Source organism: Theobroma cacao, chromosome 7, assembly GCF_000208745.1.
Source record: "Theobroma cacao cultivar B97-61/B2 chromosome 7, Criollo_cocoa_genome_V2, whole genome shotgun sequence".
NCBI classification, from domain to species: domain Eukaryota; kingdom Viridiplantae; phylum Streptophyta; class Magnoliopsida; order Malvales; family Malvaceae; genus Theobroma; species Theobroma cacao.
The window spans coordinates 13,383,589-13,408,244 of record NC_030856.1 but is presented as its reverse complement, the minus strand read 5'-3'; the positions used below and the strand labels follow the sequence as shown (position 1 = coordinate 13,408,244).

At 31.6% G+C, this 24,656-nt stretch overlaps 2 protein-coding genes across 2 annotated transcripts; both read left to right on the top strand.

Moving 5' to 3' along the window:
- On the top strand, positions 10,801–12,444 carry LOC18594923 (40S ribosomal protein S19-3). The gene is made up of 4 exons (XM_007022626.2): positions 10,801–10,991; positions 11,178–11,268; positions 11,360–11,543; positions 12,162–12,444. Exons 1-4 carry the CDS (start codon positions 10,908–10,910, stop codon positions 12,232–12,234), a joined length of 432 nt encoding a protein of 143 aa, XP_007022688.1. The 5' UTR covers positions 10,801–10,907; the 3' UTR covers positions 12,235–12,444.
- LOC18594926 (proton pump-interactor 1) lies at positions 16,873–19,867 on the top strand. Its single transcript, XM_018124373.1, has 8 exons — positions 16,873–16,907; positions 17,025–17,311; positions 17,568–17,753; positions 17,855–17,986; positions 18,176–18,340; positions 18,432–18,626; positions 19,401–19,499; positions 19,613–19,867. Exons 2-8 carry the CDS (start codon positions 17,027–17,029, stop codon positions 19,865–19,867), a joined length of 1,317 nt encoding a protein of 438 aa, XP_017979862.1. The 5' UTR covers positions 16,873–16,907; positions 17,025–17,026.

Here is a 24,656-nt window from a genome sequence, read left to right as displayed (position 1 = left end):
CCCCTTCCGTCATATCAAATAAAGAGTTTTTGACCCTTTTTATTGACCACATGGGCGGCTGCCCATGTTGGTCTTTATTTATTTATTTATTTATTTTTATATATATACTTGTATTATTATTTTACTATTTGTCTATTTTATTTCTTCCATTTAATTCCACTACATAATCCTTCAACCTTAATATTTGAAATTCGATCCTTTTGATATGTCTAAAAATTTCAATTTTCATCTATCTTCCTTCCTCTGTACGTGTACTACCAAAATATCCAAATTGCACTTCAACGCGGTATTACCATAATATTAAAATATTTACTTATCCGCATTGGCTCGACTTAGCAAAACACGTATATTTCACTTTCATCGCTCATCTCCAAAAATTTATTTGTATTTCTTCAATCTCCCCCACTTGGATCAACCATATGATCCTTCTTCATGACTGATTTCGACATTCGGTTAAATATTAATATTTTAATATTATTTTATAAATAAAATATTATTTTATTTTAAAAATTTTTTCTTGTCTCCTTGGTACTTAAAATACCTTATTATACCTCAATTGACTTCCGATAAGTTTTATTAGTCACCATATCAAAGTATAGGGTATTACAGAGCTGGGCATAGTGGCAAACATAAAAGTTGTAGGCCATTCTCTTAACTTTCCAATGAATCAAAAGTCACATCAATTGAACTTTTACAGCTGAAGTTATCTTTAAAATACCACAGCATGTACGATTGACACTTGCACCATACTTATGCTGTCATAACTCAATTTCACCTTGCTCATCACATATCCTACAAATAACCATGAGGAAAATCAACATTAACTCTTTTTAAAGTAAATTAAACCAAAATAAAGTAAAATTAAACTAAGACAACTTAATTTAACTATTCAACATGTAATCTAACTTAACTTAGAAAAGCAACTAAAATGCTCAAATTTGAACCTAAAACTCAAGGGTTTAGCTACTAAAGTCCCCAAAATGTGTTAAAAATAACTCTATATAATAGAGTTATTAGTAACTAAGGTCTTTTTTGCCATACTTTGTTATCTAACAAATACCTCTATGTAAAAAATGATGTTAATGCATAATCATGAAACTATAAACAACCATAAAACAAAATTCAATAAGTATTTACATGGCAAAAGGCATCCCTTCATGTGTACCTAACATGGGTGTTCTTTTATGGGTTTGGCAGGGCTCTGCTTAGGCTTGGCTTTTTATGGTTTTTTATATGCTGGGCATAGTCTCATGCAAAGCTAAAGGTTCTCAAATTGCTCCTCACTATCATCCACTGGACTAGTGTGGCACCCAAATCCTCACTCATTATAGGCTTCCAACGAAAAAGGTTCAATTTAAATGGAAGTATTATTGTGCCCACATAAAGGTTATCACCTCAAGAGAGTAGTGTTTCACTAACTATTGAAATGACGTCGTTTCACTATGGTATAAAATCTTATCTTAAAAAAACCCTAGGCCATTTTCAATTTTTTCTCTCCCTAGTGTTGATGCTATCCTGTTCTCTCTAAAAACCTCTCTTTTACCTTGTTTTTCCAAATACTGATCATTGGAATCACATTGAGAGTCGCTAGTGCCGGAATGTCACCAAAATTCACCCCCAAAATCTTTTCAAGCCTATTAGCCTTAAGTTACATCATATTTTGATTTGACAAAAATTACATGTTATCTTGAACTTAATATCAAGCATTTAAAATTGTCTCAAATATATTTTTAATCCCTAAGGTCACATAATCGTTTGAAAAGCCATGCATCATTAAAAATATCATAAAAGCTTTCAAACAATGCATATTCGACTAACAAAACAAAAAACAAAAATGCCTTGAATTATTATTTGATTGTAGGAATACGGCAAGGAACAAATACTTGAAGAAAGGCACCAAAAAGTTAAGGAAACCTTAAGACACAAGTCAAAAGTCAACCCTAGAGAAGCTTAAGTTGATCTAAAGCAAGAAAGAGTGGAAAACTTGAAGCATACAAAGTCATAGTCGACTTTGGAGTGACTACAGTCAACCTTAAAGTAGAAAGCTAAAAAAATTGGAGAACAATATAACCATAATTGACCTTGGCCTTTACGTAGTCAACCTTGGCAACTTTGATGTAAGAAAAGAGGGAAAATGAAAGACATAGTCGACCATAGAAAAGCCATAGTCGACTCTATCAGCCCTGACTTGCAAAAATCATGCTCTCAGGAATTAGATTGAGTAGAGGAAGGTTATACTTGACTATGGAACCTTAATTTGAAAGTTTTGAAGAACATTGTCGACTCTAAGAGCATTGTAGTTGACCCTCAAGTTTCAACAATGATCATATTTGATTTAAATGTGTGTCTAACAACTCCAAACTTCACACCAGCTATAAAAAGCGACCTTTAAGTCATTTGGAAACTAGAGAAGAATAGAGAAAAAGTTTCTAACCCTAAAAAGACCACTAAAAGCTTATCGTCACTCTCTAGCTTCATTTTAGTCTTTTACCAAGCTTAGAAAAATTCTACACTTGCTTCACTTGAGCTGATATTTCTTTCACTATACTCAAGATTAAACATTTAGCACCTAGCCTTTGTAGAGGCATTGTTTTGCTTTTCTTTGTATGCCTCTAGTAAAGGTTCTAGCTAAATCTTGAAAGGCTATTTATGGATTGTGGTTAAGTCCATTAAAAACCATTATAGATGGGTTTTAGTTGATCCCATGAAAAAGCATTGTGAGGGTTATTGCTTGATCTCATTAAAAAGCCGTTGTAAAGGTTATTGCTTGATCCCATGAAAAAGCCATTGTGAGGGTTATCACTTGATCCCCGTTAAAAAGCAAGAATTCTTTTAATGGATTGGAAAGTCCTTGGCGAGTTGAGAGAGTGGATATAGGCACTTAAAAAAGATGAACCACTATAAATCTTTGTGTCTTGATTTATTTTTATGTTTTGTGGTTTATTTTTTATATTTGCCTTAGGAAAATTTTTTACATTGTTTTACACATAAGTAGAAATATTGTTTTTCAAAAGGTTGGATTTTTACTTTGTGTTTCGCAAGGAAATTTTTTTAATTACCAATTCACCCCCTCTTGGTAATCATTGCTTTGAGTTTACTACACTAATAATTAGTATCAAAATCAAGGCTCAAATTTTTGTAGGTCTAAGAACCTTGAGTGATCCACTGTAGAAGCTCAAATCATCAAAAATAAAGGTTATGACAATCATGCTTCGTGAAAGACAATCAATCCAAAGGCCACCTCTCTTTGTAGGTACTAACTATGTACTAACTACCCTTATTGGAAAAAGCACATGGAAATATTTATACAATCTATGGACTTAAATGTTTGGAATGTTATATTAGATGGTCCACATTTAAGGAGAATAAATTAATTCAAATTAATTGCAAAACCTATAATACTCCACTTTGCTCCCTCGGTGCTAATGAGTTTAACACAATGTCAATGTATGGAAATGCAAAAGAAATTTGGGAAACTCTAGAGATAACCTATGAAGGAACAAACCAATTAATGATATGTTTGAGAGATTGACAAACATTATTATAGGTTTAAAGGCTCTAAGGAAAGACTTTTCCAATGCCCAACATGTGAAGAAAATCCTTTAAAGCATACCAAAATCATGAACACCTAAAATAAAAGCCATAAAGGAAGCTGGGAACCTTAACAACTTTAAGTTAGAAGAGCTAGTGGGATCCCTACTCACTTATGAGATGACATTGAATCTTGAAAGTGAGTTACAAGAGTCTAAGAAAGAGGACACAAAAAAAAAAAGGGAATAACCTTCATCCATAATAGAGGAAGAGGTGAAAAGTACAAAAAGTGAAAATGAAAGTAAGGAGGGCATGGCCTTTCTAGCTAGAAAGTTCAATAGGTTTATGAGGAAAAAATTTAAAAGTTATGGACCTATAAGGAGGGATATGCCTAAGGAAGAACATTCAAAAGCTCATTTAATATGTTTTGATTACAAAAAGCCCAGTCACACCAAATATGAATATCCCAACAATAAAAGCACTTCAAGAAACCTTGAGAAGAAAGGGATGATGACAACTTAAAATGATAGTGATGACTCACAAGATGAGAAAAATGATGAAATAACAAATCTTTACTTCATGGCATGAGATGATTACAAGGTATATCTCATTCTTCATAATCTTGACTCATACACGCATGATGAGAATGATTATACCTTTGATGAATTGCAAGATGTTTATGATGATCTTATATTTGAATTTAAAGAAAGAATATTGAAATACAAAGACATCATAAGAAAACTTAAGGACGAAAATGAAAACATAATTAAGACTAGGATTGAGCTAGAAAACAACGTGAAAAGCATGCAATGTGCACTAAATGACTTGAAAAAGAAATATGATAAATTGCATGACACATTCTCTAAGTTTCAAAGTAAGCAACAAAAATTGAATGATATGTTGGAGTTACAAAGGGTTTTCTTTGACAAAGAATGGTTAGGTTATGATTTCACATAAAAAGAAACCTATCTTAAAAATTTCTCGATTAAAGAAAATGAGAAATATGATGGTTTCTCTAAATGCATTTGTTGTTTTAAATTTGGATATTCTACTTTATCTTTCCCTTTGAGAGTTTTCTCACAAAGAGACAAAGTTGTAAAATATGTATAGGTTCCAAAAGGAACTAATCCTCCATATGGTAAGGTGATAAAGATTGATAAGGTTCAAAAGGGAACCAAGGTTACTAACTTTAAAGGATCTAAGAAAATTTGGATACCAAAAACAAAAGTTTGAGTTTCTTTGTTGTAAGAGGAGCCTAAATGCTTAAAGTTAAAAGCACAAGAAAGAGATAAATTCTATCATTTGTGGCTCAAGAAGATTATTGAGGTAAAACATGTGCAATATTAATTCTCAATATTCATATATATTTTTAAATTGAGTTTTTATCCTTGTGAAATTGAGAATGTGCATGATAAAAGTGCTTAATGGTGATATTATATTTAATGATAGTGCTTGAACATGCTTTGAAATTTAGAACTAAATTGAAAAGTTCAAAATGGTTAAACTTGAGCATGACAATATTTGACTACTAAAATTGATTTCTTCAAAGCAAAATGAGAATTATATGAGAAAATTATTTGCCATTATTTGAGTTTATATTGACCTTTAGGTTGAACAAGTTTATCACATGATGAAAATGCTTAAACTTGTTAATCGATTAGAATATTCATGTGCTTGCATTGAAATATCTTTTCTTACAAGTTGAGATGTTCAAATACTTAGTCTAGGAACAATTCTTGAAAAATGCTTTATGTTTGTGTTTAAATGATTATTTCAAGATTGACTCCTTAATTAATTATGCATATGAAATAGATTATGATGAACTTTATGAAAAAAAATTCTTGGTTCATCTATCATTTTGGTCTACTCACATGCTTATGTGACATCTTATTTTGCTTGACCTTAAGAATTGAAGTCTATAACTTGACTTGAGTTATGCTTTTAAATATGAATTTAAATTGTCAAGCTTGATCATGATATATACTATGTTGACATAGTTGAAAAATCTTATGAATGTGCTTTTGAATGTTAGCTATGTCTTTCATGAAGCTTAAATGATTACATGATCTAAAGACTTTATGTACATCTAACTTAGCTTATAGGTTACTATGAATGACTTGAAATTTTAAAATGAAAAATGGCTTATAACTCGAGTTAGCAATGAATGCTTAAAGAGTTTTGATTGAATACTTATTTCTTGAATCTTGGGAATTAGTATTCATTGATGCTTGGATGTTTACTTTAGGGATACTCATGAGTTGAATGCTTTATTTTCATCATTTCATAATAATTGGTATCACTCATGAATTATGAAATATTGAGAAATAGCATGTACCTTGAACTTCATTTCTCATCCTTTTGTATATGCTCATGTTTTTTATTGAAATCATGCATACATTTCGTGGAACAATTGGAATCATGATTAGTGAAGATAGCCAAAATTCTTTTTATAATCATGCCTATGCTTGCTTGATCATAATATTTTCTTATGTATGATTACAGCAAGTGCAAAATACATTGACAATACTTCATTGATAATGATACTATCTTGATGAGAAAACTTCTCCTTGAATTGATAGTCTTATACACAATTAGGAGAACTCTTATTTAAATGCTTGCTTGAAAATATTGTGGAAAATAGATTACTAAAAAAGGCTAAATAATGATATTTTCATGATGACATGCCATTGTTGAGGAAATTCTCTCTTAAATTATTATTCTCATATGATTTAGAGAATTTATTTAAAATGTTTGATTGATAGTGCCTAGACAATGCATGATGAAAATTGAAAAATGTGCTTAAAGCAAAATGATATCTTTAACATGCATTGGAACTATTGTGCATACATGTCTTGAAATTATGAGTGTTTGAAGCATATATTGAATATTTATTTAAATGTTCATATTTTTTTAGTTCTATGAATGTTTTAGCATTTGATTAACATATTGAATATCCATTGTAATACTTATTTATCATTTGCTCTTGATTCATTCCCATATTTATCTCATGGCCCATTGAAGGAAAGGTAAGATTATACTTTAATGTAATTAACCATTTAATCCCTTCTACTTGTTGGAAAGAAATCTAATGATTGTTTAAGGAGGAGTTGATCGTTGATATTGTCCTATGATTATTGAGCACTAGAAATCTTTAACAATGAGCTTGGTGGAATCTTAACAAATGGTGTTCTTTTTTATTTAGTTATATCTCTCAAACACCATATTAAACTTGTGCTTAATAATGTCTCACATTTGTACTTGAATGATGATTGCATAATTGATTGTGCATTCAATGTGTTACTCTATTATCTGTTCGAATGAATATGTGAACATACTAGTATATAAGTTGCACACATCTTACTCATACACTTCATGTTCACATTATGTGCATACTTATAAATGCTTTATACTTGATTATGGTTGTTTTTATATATATGCATATCCAATTAGAACTTAAAAGATGAAATGTCCACAGTTTGATTATAAATGCATATCTATATGTGACATTCTTGATGATGACATTATTATGCTTTTAATTGCAATAGTTGAATATATTTCCTCATGATTTAATTGAATACCTTGAGTAGAAATATATTATGACTTAGTTATACGTATTGCTCCTTGGATATGTTAAATGAATATATTTCCCTATGCTTACTTGAATACATATTGATTGAAAATGTATTTGTTGTTGCCTCTTGACTATGTTAAATGGATACATATATTTCCCTATGCCTTTATTGTACTTATTGATTGGAAATATATCTTAATTTAATGCTTTCAAACTATGATAAATGAATATATTTCTTGATCTTTTCATTGAATATCTTTGTTTGGAAATATATCTTATTGTTTTGATTTGATGGTTAGAGATTATTATTGACCTTAGTGCTTATTTACACTCGTAGATTATCACTAACCATTGTTTTTTGAGTTTAAGTGTTTTAAAGCTCACACTTCTCTAATGGAGACCAAACTTCAGACCATCTAAGGATTTTTGTTTTATATAACAAAAAATGGGGACAAGGTTTATGAGCACATTGAAATGCTTTTATATTAGCTTAATTTTCCTTGAAAACATTTTTAAATTTTATGCATAAATTGAGGAGGAGAATTTTCAAAGTTCATATTCATTTCTTATATCCTTTTCACTTATACTTAATGTTTTCAACAAGGGCACGAAAACTAATTAAGTTAAGAGGAGGTTTCAAGAAATTTCAAATGCAATACGTTCATATTTTTGTCATATCAAAAAGGAGGAGATTGTTAGCCTTGAGTTACATCATGTTTTGATTTGATAAAAATTATAAATTATCTTGAACTTAATGTCTAGTATTTGAAATTATCTCAAATATATTTTTAATCCTCTAAGGTCACATAACTGTTTGAAAAGCCATGCATAATTAAAAAATATCATAAAAGCTTTCAAACAATGCATATTCAACTAAGAAAACAAAGTGTAAACATGCTTTGAATTATTATTTGATTGTAGAAACAATGCAAGGAATAAATAGCTGAAGAGAGCTACTAAAAAGCTAAGGAAACCTCAAGACACAAGTCAAGAGTTGACCTTAGAAAAGCTCAAGTCAATCCAAAGGTAGAAAGCGCGACAAAATTTGAAGTATACAAAGTTATAGTTGACCGTAGAGTGGCTATAATCAACCCTAAAGCAAAAAGTTCAAAAAATTGGAGAACAACATAGCCATAGTCAACCCTAGCCTTTATGTAGTTCACCTTAGCAACTTTCATGCATGGAAAAGAGAGAAAATGAAAGACATAGTCGACTCTAGCAAAGACTATATCAACATAGACTTGCAAAAATCATGCTCTCGGGAGTTGGATCAAGTAGAGAAAGGTTACACTCGACTATGGAATCCTAATTTGAGAAATTTGAAGAACATAATCAACTCTAAGAGCGTTGTAGTCGACCCTTAAGCTTTAACAACGGTCAAATTTGATTCAAACTTGTGTTTAATGACTCCAAACTTTACACCAATTACAAAAAACAACTCTTAAGGCATTTGGAAGTAAGAGAATACCAGAGATAAAGTTTCTAACCCTAAAAAGACCTCCAAAAACTTATCTTCACTCTCTAGCTTCATTTTAGTCTTCCACCAAGCTTAGAAAAGCTCTACACTTGCTTTACTTAAACTGATATTTATTTTCACACTTTACTTAAGCTTAAACATCTAGCACCTAGCATTTGTCAAAGCATTTTCTTGCTATACTGTGCACTCTTCTTGTAAAGGTTCTAGCTTAACCTTGAAAAGCTATTTATGAGTTTGTGGTTAAGCCCATTAAAAACCATTGTTGATGGGTTTCGCTTGATCTTATGAAAAAGCATTGTGAGGGTTATCACTTGATCCCGTTAAAAAGCCGTTGTAAGGATTATTGCTTGATCTCGTGAAAAAATCTTTATAAGGGTTATCACTTGATACCGTTAAAAAGCAAGAATCTTTTTAGTGGATTGAAAATTTCTTGGTGAGCCAAGGGATTGGATGTAAGCACTTGAAAAAACCAAACCACTATAAATGTTTGTCTTAATTTATTTTTATGTTTCGTAGTTTATTATTGATATTTGCCTTAGGAAAATTATTTACATTGTTTTAGACACAAGTAGAAATATTGTTTTTCAAAAGGTTGGATTTTTACATTGGATTTTGCAAAGAATATTTTTTTTAATTACCAATTCACTCCCTCTTAGTAATTATTGCATTGAGCTTACTGCATTAACAAAGCTGATCTCTCCTTTAATTGGACTCATTTTCTCTAAAACTACCCAAAATTCGTATATCTAAATCCAAAATTTTGTAACCAAAAAACCAATAACACTCTTTTGCTAATTTCTCTTGTGTGATTTTTCTTTTTTTTTTCTCTATGTCTATTGTTGCGTTTTTTGGGGTTTTTATAAGTGTTATCTTAAAATGTTGATTTAATTGCAGATCCTTGACTTTATTTTTCTTGATTTTATTTTATTTCATGAGAGGATTTTTTTGTATAAAAGCTTCAAATTTGAGGAAGGATTTTGGAGATTCCATTGATTTTTTCCTTTTCTAATTGATCATTTTTCTTGTTTATCATCTTTTCCATTTATTTTTCAATTTTTTTGATTTTGATTTACATTCTTCTTTTTTTTTTTTTTTAGTTTTGTTTGATCTTTAACTGTGTTTTTTTGCCTTATTCTCATTTTTTGTGGATTTACTAGCCCAACACCATTTCCGCATTGGATTTTGACTCTTTTGGGTTATAAATCCATTTAAATTATAAACTCATCATTCTTAAGGTCTAAAGATCAAATTAAAATAAAAATGAAAAATAAATAAAAATAAAAATAAAAATAAACAATTAAAAAAAACTAGATTAAGTGTCTATTTGGCCTAGCTTTTTTTCAACCTAAAAACTGTTATAAATCTCTTATAAAAAGTAATAGTTTTTAAAATTAAACTAAATCTGTTTGATAAATTTACTTTTATAATTTTTTATAAATAAGTTGTTTGACAAAATAATTTATATCAGTTCAAATTTTCATTAAATTACCACAAAAAGTATTTAAAAATAATTTTCTACTAATCACAAATTCTTTTTTTTCATAATGGAAAAAAGTTAACTTTATATTTTTATTTATAAAATGTATAAAAAGTATTTTATATAATCATAAAGTTTGTAATTAATAATAAATTATATAAAAATGAAAACAGATAATGTTTGAATTATTTTTAATAGATGAGGACATTTTTTAAATAAAAGAAAAAATTCATCTAAAAAAGAGATATTTAAAAAAAAAAAAAGCTCATCTTTCTGGAGCTTTTTCTAAAGTTTTATTTTTTTTTTAAATTTTATTTTTAAAAAAGTACTTATTTTTTTTAAAAGTTTCCTCAAATTCTTATTTGATTTGATTTTTACTTTTAAGATACGGATAAACTAAAAAAAAAGTCAATTCAAACAAGCATTAAGTCTTAGACAAATATGGTGTTTACAACCTTAAATTTTTTTTAAATATCATGTACAGTGATATCAAACTCATTTCACTATTTTGCATTGCATTCTCAGAAACCAACTTTTGTTTTCACCGTCCAAAAGCATTTTCTCATAACAAATAAAATAAATTCCAAAAATTAAAATTAAAAATGAAAATGGAAAACGTTTTTAAAAATAAAACAAAGCAAAGCAAAAGATCTTTGTAACTTTTTTTTTTTTTAAAAAAGTTCTGGGTGGTTAGCAGGGGTATTTAGGTAATTTAAATAAGGCATGTGAGCAGCTTAAAACCCTAGTCCCCTCTGAATCCTTTACAGGTTTCTAGTCCTGCGCGGCCGCACAAAAAACATCTCGCGAAGCAGCCAAGCAACGATCTCTGCCGAAGCAGATAAAGAGTGAAAATGGAGGCAGCGAGAACAGTGAAGGACGTTTCCCCCCACGACTTCGTCAAGGCCTACGCCGCCCATCTCAAGCGCTCCGGCAAGGTTCTTCTTTTCTTTACTTCCTCCCACTTCTCAATTGTTAACAAATTGCTTTTTTACTCCTAAATATTGATTGTTAGAGATGCAACTACTGTCTAGCTGAACTTGTGGAATCCAACATGTCTTTTTTGGTTTACCTAAATTTCAAGTTGTTAATCTGCTTTTTCTTTCTCACAAAAAATAACCCAGATCGAGCTTCCTCCATGGACTGATATTGTGAAGACTGGTAAACTCAAGGAGCTTCCTCCCTATGACCCTGATTGGTACTTTATCAGAGCTGGTATGTAAATTTATTACCTTATTAATCTGCCGAATGAGCCATTGTTTGCATATTTATGTTCTCATGGACGCCATATTCTGTTACTCTGTAGCTTCCATGGCAAGGAAAATATACCTGAGGGGAGGTCTTGGTGTTGGTGCCTTTCGGAGGATTTACGGAGGGGCTAAGAGAAATGGAAGTCGCCCGCGCCATTTCTGCAAGAGCAGTGGATCTGTTGCTCGTCACATTCTTCAGCAATTGCAGAATGTGAACATCATTGATATTGATCCCAAAGGGTGAGTTTTCTCAAGTAATATTGTTTTCCTTCATAATTTCTGATTGCTGCTGGCATTAGTGATTTGTTGGAAAGTAAATGAGAGAACATCTGGCTAGTGTCATTCAAGAATTTGCCTCTTTGTTCAGAAGGAAAATATACATGTAATATGACTGGGTTCTGCTTATGTAATTACCTTATCTAGTTGGGGGCCTGTTGGACTATTTCTTTGCAAAATAGCAATGCTTCAATTGGGTTGGTATCATGGGGAATCATGCATCATGAATGTGTGTGCATAAATTCCCTGTAACAGTCTGAGGTTTATAGCAATAAATTGCGGTAAAGTATAATGTTTGAACTGCAGACCTAAAAAAGAAGGAACAAAACCTCTGATATAACTTTATCCTACATGACTTTTAATATACAACCTAAACCCTAATCACTTTAAGAAATTTTATGTTACATTCTTAGGATCGTAGCAAGACCATGTCAGAATGATTCCAATGTTAGATATCAATGTTTCGTTTTTTTTTTTTTGAAAGAATTTTTTGTGTTTCTTTTTTTCTTAGTTATTATTATTGAATTTTGAGAATACTCTGTCATCTGTTAACATCAACTTAAATTTTATCCTGTTGATCAGTGGTAGGAGAATCACATCTAATGGCCAACGTGATCTGGACCAAGTAGCTGGAAGGATTGCAGTTGCCCACTGAGAAGTGTCTGTTCCAGAAATTTAGTTGTTTGAATGAGAGCTGTTATAGGAGGCTGTGCTAATCAATTTTCTGTTTGGTCTTCTGGTACTTAGATATGACTTTTTATTTTAAAATCCAATATGCTGGTTGTTTACTGTGACCATCAATTTTGAATTCTTTTTAAAGCTCGGTTCTATAAATGGCTAATCTGCTTGTTTGTTTGTGTTTTAAGTAAGGTTGGAAGCATCCTAGTTCCCTATCATGAGATGTTCATTTAGTTCGATTATGGGCTAGAACATTATCAATCCTCTTAATATGCTAAAACCGCACGAGTCCTTTTTCCTACTCGCGGTGCATGCTAGCACTGCGACCAATGCCTTGCGCCTAAATAGGATCCGAACCACTTGTATAAACGCAGCATGCACGAATTTATCTGAGGGCTGATCATAACAGCTGCTCTGCATCAAGAAAAACTTAAAGGATACTCATAACCCAAAAAAAATCCTCAGTTGTAGTATTCAACATCATCTTTAGGGGGTCCAGGTTACTCTTCGGTACGTATCGGCAGTACACTGAAGAGGGCAGGAAACCCAACGAAGGGTCAATGAATAGCCCACTTTGCAATCCAGTAGCTAATTTATTTCCCCCTCGTTTGTAAATGGAAGGATATTGTATCTTTCACCACTGATGAAAGATTTTCTCAAATATGTTTGAAAAATACAGTGAGCATGCCTTTACCAGATTACCAGCCATCTTAACTCCTTCCAACAAAGCTTCCACTTCACTCAAACAATCTGCTGGTTGCTGCATTCAACTCTCATCCTCTGCCTTCTCCAACCCTTGGTAATCCCTGCAGACAACCTCGATGCTTGCAGGAGAGAGCGAAGCCTTAAAAGGCACATATGTGAGGGACAATGCACAAACAGTTGGAACCAAAGGGATAGTGAACATTTTCGTTTAATGGATGAATATATTGGTGGGGAGATTTCCAGATGTTCCAGCACTTGAAATCTCTCTTAGGCTCGACCTCTGGATTACTGACTTGCACAGTAGCAGCATGGACTAGAAAAGGTCTGAAATATTGAAGTTTCAAGTTTTAGTGCATGTTTGGCCTAGGTTTTTTTTAGCTTATCTACTTTTTAAAAGCAAAAGTCAGGCCAAACATAATCTGTTGAGAAGTTTTATTAAAAAAAAAAACTATTTTTTAAGAACAAAATTAAAAAAAAAAAGCTTAAAACAAAGCTCTAGAGAGGAGCTTTTTCTTCTCTTCTTTTAAAAACACATTCTTTTTTAATAAATACCTCTCTCTCAATTAATCTCCCTCCCTTCTTATTCCCTTTGCAAATTACCATTCTTCAACGTAAATCACGATTTCTCTCTTCTTTATCTCTCTCTACAAAAACTAATAAAAAAACAGAAAACCCAACAACAGAATATAAAAATTTAGAATTTTTTTTATCTTACGAAGATTAAAAGAAAAAAAAGTCTAAAATTTAAAACTGCATTCAGATACTATTTAAAAATTCTCTTTTTCATCAAAAAAGATTTTAATATTAAATACATCATTTTTTCTTTTCTTTTTTTTTTAGAATTGAAGCATATGGTCCGATTGTGTGATGCCCCACTCATAAAAAGACAAAAGAGAAGAGAAACGAAAGAAGAAAAGAGAAGAAGAAAAAGGGGGGGCCGGCCAAAAAGGATAAGGGAGAAAGGAGAGAGAAGAAGAAAAGTGAACCTGCCAAAAAGGAAGAAAAAGAAAGAAAAAGAGAAGAAGAAAAAGAAGAGGAAAGAGAAGGAAGAAAGTAGGGGGCTCGAAGGAGAGAAAAAAGAGAGGAAAAAGAAAGAAAAAGAGAAAAAGAAAGAGAGAGGGAGCATAGCGACGAGGGAGAAGAAAGAGAGGGAAGAAAGAAGAGAAAGAAAAAGAAAGAGAAGAAGAAAGGGAGCAGCGACAAGGAGAAGAAAGAGAGGGAAGAAAGAAGAGAAAGAAAAAGAAGGAGAAGGAGAGAAGGAGCAGGGACGAGGAGAAGAAGGAGAGGGAAGAAAGAAAATAAAGAAAAAGAAGAAAAAAGAGAGAAGGAGCAGCGACGAGGAGAAGAAGGAGAGGGAAGAAAGAAAAAAAAAAGAAGAAGGAAAAAGAGAGAAGGAGCAACGATGAGGAGAAGAAGGATAGGGAAGAAATAAGAAAAAAGAAAAAGAAGAAAAAAGAGAGAAAGAGCAGCGACAGAGGAGAAGAAAAAAAAACGAAAAGGAATAGAGAATATCTAAGTACACGCGTGAAAAAATAGCGAAGCAGCGTCCCACTATTGTGAGGTGAGTGGGTGCTAAATTTCAAAACTATGTCCCTATAATATAATATATATGTCATATTTGATAGTTGATCAAATTGTGGACAACATGAGTTGGTAGAAAGCCTTAGGTTGTTTGTATTTGTGACAAAGATTTTAAATTTGTTTTTTTATATAATATATAAAAATATTTATCTACATGTTTTTAAAGATGGGGAAACAAACCTTGGACTGGCTTTCACTTCAAAATCATACCTTGCAAGTTTGTGAGATATTTAGGCCAATGGCCTTTGTTTGATTCATAGAAGTTGATGATAAATTATTTATTTCAATTAGCATGCTGATTTGGTAAATGTATCATGTTTTGAGATAGAATATGTACAACATTGATTTATAATTATATTGTTTACAAACTATGATGTTTTGCTAATGTATTAAATTGCAATAAATTTATTTTAACGTGATCGAGATACTCTGGGTAGGACCTGTTACCACACTAGGTCAAGTGTGGTCTTTGTGCACAAAGTAAAAAGTTTCGAATATCGATATTTGTTTGTAAAAAGGGAGACCTGAAGCCTCGATTTATATTTGGTGACGTGGGTAGCTCCTACGGTAGGTAAAGGGAGACTTGAAGCCTCGATTTATCTGGTGGCGTGGGCAGTTCCCACGAGTAGGTAAAAAAGGGGACCTGAAGCCCCGATTCATCTTGTGGTGTGGGCAGTTCCCACGAGTAGGTGATGATGTCTGAGAGAGTAAGCCTAAGAGCTATAGTAAACCTACCTAAGGAAAATGCTCACTTGTAGATTTTTATTTCACTATGCATGACATTAATATATGAAAATTTTTATTTTTCACTTGCCATTGAATTAAATGTTGACTGGATGTCGGAGTTGAAATATTTTCTAGCATCCTAAATACAACTGTTTTCATACATGTTTGCTTGGGAATTATTATTTTTAAGAATTGCAAAGTATAAAATAAAATCTCTCATTTTTATGGAATGTATTTTCTACTCTTACTCCTGAGTTTATAAACATTCCACATTTATGTTTGTTTCCCCTCTTCGCCTGTTCACGGGGTCGATGATTATCATTGAGTCTATAAGACTCACACCCCTCTTATTTTCCCTTTTTGCAGAGAGAGATCAGTCTAACGTGTAACCATCGATGCATACGATCTACCGCAGAGTAGGAAAGGCATCTCTTAGCCCCGCTCTGAGTCACTCCGTTGATTAGTGTTATGTTAAAACGAAATTTGCTATATGTTGAAAAATGTTGTCAACTCATAAACGTGGATTGTTATTATTTTGAATGGAATAGATAATAGTTTAATTTTTATATATTTGCTTTCGCATGTGATTATATGTATTTAATGAATCTAGCGAAAGTTTTAAATGAGGCTTGTTCGGGACTTAGCGAAAATTCTTTAAAAGTCTCAGATGCCGGTAGCCACCAAGGAGGGGGTCGTTACAGATTGCTTGTTAGATCAACAAAAATCTAATACTATTACTATTATACAAGTTTGAAAGTTATTCATTTTTTTGATTGATTTTTTCAATTTTAACATATGAAATTATATATAAACTTAAAGCATAATATTATAACTTATTAGATAATTGAAGATGGCATGAATACCCTTTATGGTAATCTTAACCGAAATTATAGCTTATATAATTTATTTTATTAAACAGTTTACCAAACAATTTTAACTTAATTCAAAAAGCTATTATTTTTCATAAGAGCTTAATAATAGCTTTTAAGTTAAAAAAAAGCTAAGCCAAACAGGTTATAAGTCTCATCATGAATGAAATTGAGCCAATTTTATGTTGAATTTGTTAACTAAATATCGATTAGTTAATTGACTTATATATTTTGTTGATTTCTTATATTATTTAATACTAATTATGATTATTATTTTGTATTTATAAATGTAAGTTCGATAAAGAAACACCAGTAAACCAAATTGTTAGGCGAAATAATAGGAGTTTAGGAGCTAAACCCGCCGAGAGCAGGAGCTGTATCAAAATTAGACAAAGGGTGGTCTAATTTAGAAGACAGAAAGTATAATCTTGTCTTGATACATTGCTTCGTGGCATTAATATTTCATATTTTAAAACTTTGAGAAGAAAAAATAAAAGTCAACATTGTATTTAATTAAATATATTCTGAAGTGCATAATGCTTCTCTGGGTTCGTTTTTTATGTTGTCTCGGGTTCCTATATAATTTGATTTTATTAGTTTAAAATGTAGTAATGCTGATCCGTTGACCAACTTGGCTTGGGGTGCAAGAACGCTTGAAGCAGACCAGTTCATTAATATGATAGTCATCTTATTTAAAGTTGCATTTCATTGTGTCCATCTCAAGAGAAGCCAGAGCCAGAGGGGAAGCCTCCATATCAGTCCATTGAAGGTAAGATTTTGATTTTTGTTTCTACACTTCCATTTTAATTTCTGCTTGCCTTTCAATTGCTATTCAACGTTCCCCAGTACAGTTGCATTTCTGTAGCTAAGCATAGGCAATAATTAGGCATGGCTAAAGAACCTGAGAAAGGCAATTGGAGGCCAATTCCTGCAGCAGTTGGAGATGAAGGGAGGGTGGATTGCTTGGAATTGCATGAAGGTGGAATTGAGCCTCATGGCATTGTTATGAATGAAGATGGTGTCTCTAAAAAGGTCCATCAATTCTATTTTGTCAAGTTTTGGCCCTACAAAGACCCAGAAGAACATTCCAAATTCGAATGGGCCAGGAAGCAGTCTGAAGAACTGGATCAACAGAAGAAAATTCTGATCGATGACAAACGTCAGGAAATCGTGGTACGTATCAAGAGACATGTATGCACCACAGACATGTATACTTTTTTTTATTTGTAATTTTACTTTTTATGAATTTTTTCTCTTTGGCATTACACTTCTGTTAGTTAGACAGGCATTAAACATTTTTAAAATCCATATTATGAAAAAATTTAAATTATAAAATATATTAAAGTCTATTTTTATCCAAAAAGAGAAAACAACTAATTCATATAAATTTATCCATGCACCATGTTGGACATAATTCTCAACTCAACAGTCACGTGGAGAAGCTGTCAATTCACAACTGCAAAGGCTAAGATATCGCAGTGCTGTACTTGAATGCGGCATCGAATGGAAGACAATGATGGTGGATTTTCTGCAAGTGGCTCTGGAGAAGCTGAATGTCCGCAGAGGAGGAGCCATTAGCTCTAGCTCTAGCTCTCCAAGAGAATGTGGTATTCATGTAAGAATAAGCACCGATTGATGGTTAAATTTGAGTTCTACTATTTCAGTTTATGAATTATGATATACATACATTCACTTTTGGGTTTTCTTTTTCTCCAGAGTCCACGAGTCTGGGTGACACATGGAAGCAACAATTTGGCTAATGAAGAGCAGCTCTCAACAGAGATCCCTAATGTCCAACAGAAAGATATAAATTCAAGTTTTCTGGGGAGAGAGATTAACAATCGTGCTGTAAGCTAAGAGATATTGGAAACTCAGTTACATAGAAATATATATATATATATATATATATATATATACTATTCNATATATATATATATATATATATATATATATACATTCTTGCCTTAATGCTACTTCGGATGGTTTAATTGATTAAATTTTAATTGTTCTTTTGGCTTTTGGGGACTCTTGAGGCAGTATTTCTGGTATAGTATGAGCAGAAACAAAAAACAGTTTGTACAGATACTCGAAGGTGTCATGCAGATTGAAGAAAGGCAACAGAAAGCCATGGCTGATGCGGCTTCAAAGGGAAACATTTGGAACCCTTTAAGTTCCAAAAAGGCCATAGACGAGCAAGTTAGAGTAAAATAATCTTGACTTGATCCATCCTTTTTCCACAGTATTCTCCTTCTCCAAGTTGCTAATTACGATATTACCATCATCTCCATTGTAGCTTCTCAATAAGATACCAGAGATTTTGAGACCGGAATGTTGTGAAGTGATGGCTGAAATTAAGTGCTTAGAGGACGAACTTAAAGCTGTGGACAAAGAAATGAATGATTTGTCAAAGACATTCCAGGGCCTAATCCAGAGAAAGCAAGAAGCGTACGAGTTCCTTCTCAGTACGATTAACCAATGCGAAGAAGCGGTATGGTATATGTATCTTTTATATATACAAATTTATAAAAAATAAATTATAATATATATAATTCTAATTATAGTTATTATTATCGTATGATACGCGATACGAATCGTAAGATACGTCATGATTTTAGTAGAAAACAATATGATTAAATATCAAAAGCATATCGTATGATATGTTATACGTTTCTTATAATACAAAGTGGATCGTATGATACAATTATAAATTTAATTTTAATTAATTATTAAAAATTTTATTTTATTTTAAAATGAAATCTGAAAAATTATATTTTATGCGTTTGAATCTTTATATTTTAAATAAGAAAATATTAAAAAAAACTGAATTCCCTTTTAATTTTAACATGATAAATGTTTTTTTAATTAATAAATTAATATAAAAAAATATTTTATTTAAAAATCTATATTGTTAAGGAATACGTTAAAAGTTTAAATTAAAAAAATAATTATCTTTTCAATTTGCATCTTATAATCTTTAGTTCTATTAAAAATTATAATATTTTTTTATTTTTTTCTTTATTTTACATGTGTAAATATTGTTTATAATTAATTTAAAATCTTTTACCGTATCTTATAATACAATATGATAATTGATACTTAGATACTAAAAAATATGATTTCGATACACAATATGGAGCTCAATTTAAACAAGTATGACTCAAATTAATATTATTCTTTGTTAAATACATAAGAGTTAGATTTAAATTCCCTCTCTGAAAAACAAAATAATATTATCCTTCCTTTTCCTGTCACTTAAATTCAGAAAGCCAACTACTACGAATATCTTTCCTTGCTAAGCAATGCCAGAGACCTTGCTAGAACGAAAGATGTGGCAGCCCTTGAGGAACTCTCTCGCAGGCAGGTCTGTCGAATCCAAATTAACTTAATTGTCAGTAAATCTGGTTTGAAACTTTAATTAATTCGTGCAGTTTCCAATTATATATCATTTTTTTTATTTTCCTAACCTTAAATCAGGTTGATAAGTTCATGTCCCGGTGGAACAGTAGCCAAGCCTTCAGAGTGAGTTATGAGAAAGCAATCTTACCTTCACTTGACAATCGTGAATTGGGTAGGGATGGACGGGTTAGGAACGATGACGAAGGACCGATTCTTTTGAAGGATTCAGCACATGTAAATGGAGATCCTGAAGCGAATAAATTATTAATTATTCGTTCAGTTTCCAGTCTTTTAGCTTTGTTTATTGTTTTTGATATCAGAAATAATATGTAACGCTTTGGTGCTCTTCCCTTGTGCTTGTAATTCAATTGTTTCTTGTGTTACAAAATATTATTAAATTTTCATATTATTAAGATATATTTTGTTTAGAAGAAAGTTCGATGGGGAGCCATGCGTAGCAAGAAATTCTGTCGATCGGGACCGTTTACAAGGAATGATGTCTGTAATCGGTTAAGGGTACTTCATCATCCTAAATGAACAAATCAATCACAAAGGAATGATGTTTATTAATAATAATAATATTACATGTGAATATTTATCTCATTTTTGACTTGATGTCGGTAAGATCGGTGGGCTTTCTCCTGTTCCTTATAAGGCAACGAATCAACTTAGTTGTGCCCAACATGTGAACCTCTTTCCCTTGGTAGTTTTCCTCTTATGTTTCCTCACTTCTCCTCAAAGGACTCCATGTACATTTGGCTAAGCTTCGGAGTCATTTTGCTCTAGCTTTTGATTAAGTTGGTATACACACTCCATAGTGCTTCTATCACTCATGTAGCACATATTCAACTAATTATTTTGAAAGTAGACTTCCGATTGCCAATATTCCATGGACAAGCCCTTTGTGGGTTAGTATGAGTAATGCTATTCATAATAAATGTTACACATTGTTCACCCTTCATATTATTATATGTGACCAAAAGGGAACTTTAAACTTTGTATAAGGGAGGTTACCTCTCAACCTATTGTGAAGGAGATTAGTTCAACCCTTTAAATAAGGAAAGAATAAAAGCTACGACTAATTTGTGAATATCAAGCTATGATAAGAAATGAGTGATAAAGTTTACAGCTAATAGCACAACATCTTTGTAGTCAAAATTAGAGTGAAAAAGCTTATGACTGAAATATGAATTTCTTTTTCTTTTGAAATGTCAGATTTCAATACATAAACTAATTACGAGTCAAAGTTGTAAAAGTATCATACATGAGTGGGAAGTGATAAGTCCTATTTATATTCATATTTTACCCCATATTTTTATAGGACTTATGGAATAATTCTGTCTATTTAATGTGATTTACATACATATTTGATTAATTTTCCTTGCAAGATTAAAACAATAACAACCATGGTAACTTAGGGAAAATTTATGTGGGCCTAATAAAAGTAAGAGTTGGGCCAAGGTGATTAAGAAGTATTGGGCTCAATTAATCTACCAAGCACTATTTTTCCAAAGGAAAAGTTGGGCCATTTGGCCTTTGTTATAAAGAGAGCCACGCGTGGGTCAAAGAAGGCAAGTTGCTTTGGTGTTATTTTTGGCAAGTTCTTCTCTCAAATTTGTTTTAGTAAGTTGTGCATAACTTTCGCTCTGGGGTCCAAACTATTGAGTCCATAAGTTTTTGATGATAACAAAATATTTTCATTCATTAATTTCTAAATATACTACTTGAGTGTGCATGATAAAAGTGTATGTCAATAATAAATTAATTACTATAAAGCAAACATCAAAACTCATCAAAATAAGAAGTTACAAATAAGGTACAAACAGAAGTCTCTTAGTCCGATAACCAAGAGAGTTACTCAATTAAAATCCAAAAGTGAAATTGGCTGTTTCAAAAACAGTAAGCTCTTAATCGGTTAAAGACTTACTTAATCGATTAATAGAGTAAAGCAGATTGCGAGATAAATGGTTAGCCAGCGAAAAGTTCACTTTCAGAGAATTTGATTGCAAGACAGAGAAGACTTAATTGATTAAGAAGTATGGTTAGCTAGCTAAAAACACACAGTCTGAGAATTTTTAAGACAAGCTAATGGCTAGAAAGGATTCTAAATTGTTTTCAACAGTCTAAAGCTGTCAACATCCATCAGAGTTGATTTTTCACGTATAAAAGACATCTCCAATGACTAAAAAGGCTATGAGATGCTTCTAAGAACAAAAAGAGCACAAAAATAATAAAGGTTCTCTTAATTCTTCTTGCATTTCACTCCAATCTTTGTAATAAAGTTTAGCACTTCATCTTGTACCATTCAGATCAGGTTAGTGATCATAGGTACTTCTTCATATTTGTACTCCTTGATTACTTAGAGTGTGCGAGGCACTCTAAGGAGATTAATCAAGCTTAAGTTAGCTTGGTTGCTATTGTAGGTTCTAACTTAGCGTTAGAAAAGTTGGTATACACACTCCGTAGTGCTTTCGGCACTCATGGAGCACATATTCAACAAATTATTTTGAAAGTAGACTTCTGATTGCCAATATTCCATGGACAAGCCCTTTGTGGGTTAGTATGAGTAGTGTTATTCATAACAAATGTTACATATTGTTCACCTTTCATATTATTATATGTGACCAAAAAGGAACTTTAAACTTTATATAAGAGAGGTTACCTCTCAATCTATTGTGAAGGAGATTAGTTCAACTCTTTAAATAAGTAAAGAATAAAAGCTGCGATTAATTTATGAATAACAAGTTATGATCAAGAAATGAGTGATAAAGTTAACAGCTAAGTGCATAACATCATTGTTGTCAAAATTTGAGTGAAAAGCTTACTACTTAAAAATGAATTTCTTGTTCTTTTGAAATGTCAAATTTAATACATAAAATAACTAAGAGTCAACATTGTAAAAGTATCATACATGAGTGGTAATGATAAGTCCTATTTATATTCATATTTTACACCATATTTAATAGAATTTAGGGAATAATTATATCTATTTAATGCGATTTAGATACTTAATTTTCCTTGCCAGATTAAAACAAAAACAACCATGGCAATTTAGGGAAAATTTATGTGGGCCTAATAAAAGTGGGAGTTCGGCCAAGGTGATGGAAAAGTATTGGGCTCAATTAATTTACAAAGCACTATTTTTCCAAAGGAAAATTCAGGCCATTTGGCCTTTGTTATAGAGAAAGCCATGTGTGGGTCAAAGAAGGTAAGTTGCTTTGGTGTTATTTTTGGCAAATTCTTCTCTCAGATTTTTTTAGTAATTTGTGCAAAACTTTTTCTTTGTGGTTCAAACAACGTGATTCTAGAGGCATTGGAAAGCTAAGAAATAAGGCTATAATTCTTATGTTTACCATTTTACCCAATTCAAACGGGATCAAGGGGAAATATTTGTCACAAGTTGCTGGACAATGTGAGCCAAATTTGAGAATTACAAGCCAGCTTTATTTTTTGGTATTTAAATACAGTCAAGTATGAATTTAAATTTTATTTAAAGAGACTTGGTTGAGCTTTTGCTAATTTGCTTTGAATTGATTTTATCCCCATAAAATTATGAGTTTTAAATCCTATGGATTCTAATGGTGCTAGGATTGTGAAAGTGGAAATCTTTAAACTCCATATTTAATTCAATTTGATGAGTGGATTGGTAATTTGATTTGGTGGAATTCAAGTTGAGGTAGAGGTTTACATGAAGGATTTATCACAAGTCATAAGTTAATTTAATTAATTTAAAACTCTTAGTTGGGATAGAGTTCATATGGCAATGAACAACTTGGGCTATCTATTTAAGTCGTTGCTAAGTAGGAGAAAAGGGAAAACCGAAATTTAAAGAATGCCCTAAGAAAAAAATAGAGTTTTGAGTTAGGAGGAGGAGCCCTCGCCGTCACTAGGAATGAAAGAAAGAAAGGTAGTCGAAAGGTTGCAGAATTATTTTACCAAGAAAATTTATTCTTCTTTTTCTTTTTCTCAGTTGTAATCGATTATGGTGATGTCTTCCAAAACTCTTTTATGTTTATTATATTCTATTATGGAGTAAATTTTTATTTGTTAGGGGGAGATGTAGCCGAACCTATGCTTGAGAATTTCATTAGGAATAATTCTTGGATCTTTATTTTTCTTAAAGAGCATGTTCTATTGATTTTAATATCTTTTATTATTTTGATTGAGATTTTATTAAGCAGTTGTAATCAAATAGAAAAGTTGTGTGTGATGGACTTTTGAATGATAAATTGAACCTTAAAAGTTTTGTACATGCCATAAATTGAATAAAAGTAACCGAATAGGGATCTTAAAAGATTTGTGTGGTCAATTTAAGCTCTAATTGAATAGAGAAACTTAATCGAAAAGGATTCCACAAAACCTAATGCACCTTAAATTGACTTAATCTAGAATAAACCTGAAATATGGTTATTTGAAGTTAAGGATATTTTAGGTAGTTAATTAGATATGAAATATGGATAATTAAGACATTAGGGAATTCTACCATATCATTAATTATAAAGTTTGAAAGTTATTTTGTTAATTCTCTTGACTGTATAGCTGTAGGTGAAATTGAACACCTAACATTGCTTTTCATAGGAATTCTCTTTATATTTTTCACCCATATTTAATTTTGTTAGTTGCTGATTTTTGTTTAGTCTTTAAGTAGATTTAATTCACCATATCCTCTCATATTTGATTTCTCAAAGAACATTTTTAGTTTGATCGTTTTATTTGCATATTTTATCAATCCTTGTTGGGAACGATATCTTACTTATCTCTTTATTACTTGAATGATTAGTACACTTGCTAGTGTCATTTAGTCACATCAAGAAGCAAGTGCTAATTAGTACCTCTCTTGTTTGTGCCCTCTTATGGAGTATTCTAGACTCATCTCTATATTTATCAAGTAAATGACCAATCGTTTGATAATAGTCACATTATCTTAGGTTAGGTTTTTCTTTTGCTATTGGTTGTTATGAAACGTAGGGTAATTTCACAAGTGCATCCCTAATCTATTAATGGAGAAGCACTCTCACTCCATTTGGTGGGATTGGGAAAGGTGGGGGAGAGTCAACCTCTTCATTTTTTCTTCTTCTAAAGTTATTGATAACTCTATTATAAAGAGTTATCTTGTCATATT

Bases quoted from the DNA above. Each gene is read 5' to 3' on its own strand.
- LOC18594926 (XM_018124373.1), top strand. From the start codon at position 17,027: ATGGCTAAAGAACCTGAGAAAGGCAATTGGAGGCCAATTCCTGCAGCA. The intron at 17,312-17,567 runs GTACGTATCAAG...TCAACTCAACAG, and splicing joins ACAAACGTCAGGAAATCGTG to TCACGTGGAGAAGCTGTCAA. The intron at 19,500-19,612 runs GTCTGTCGAATC...ACCTTAAATCAG, and splicing joins AGGAACTCTCTCGCAGGCAG to GTTGATAAGTTCATGTCCCG.
- LOC18594923 (XM_007022626.2), top strand. From the start codon at position 10,908: ATGGAGGCAGCGAGAACAGTGAAGGACGTTTCCCCCCACGACTTCGTC. The intron at 10,992-11,177 runs GTTCTTCTTTTC...AAAATAACCCAG, and splicing joins ATCTCAAGCGCTCCGGCAAG to ATCGAGCTTCCTCCATGGAC. The intron at 11,269-11,359 runs GTATGTAAATTT...GTTACTCTGTAG, and splicing joins TTGGTACTTTATCAGAGCTG to CTTCCATGGCAAGGAAAATA.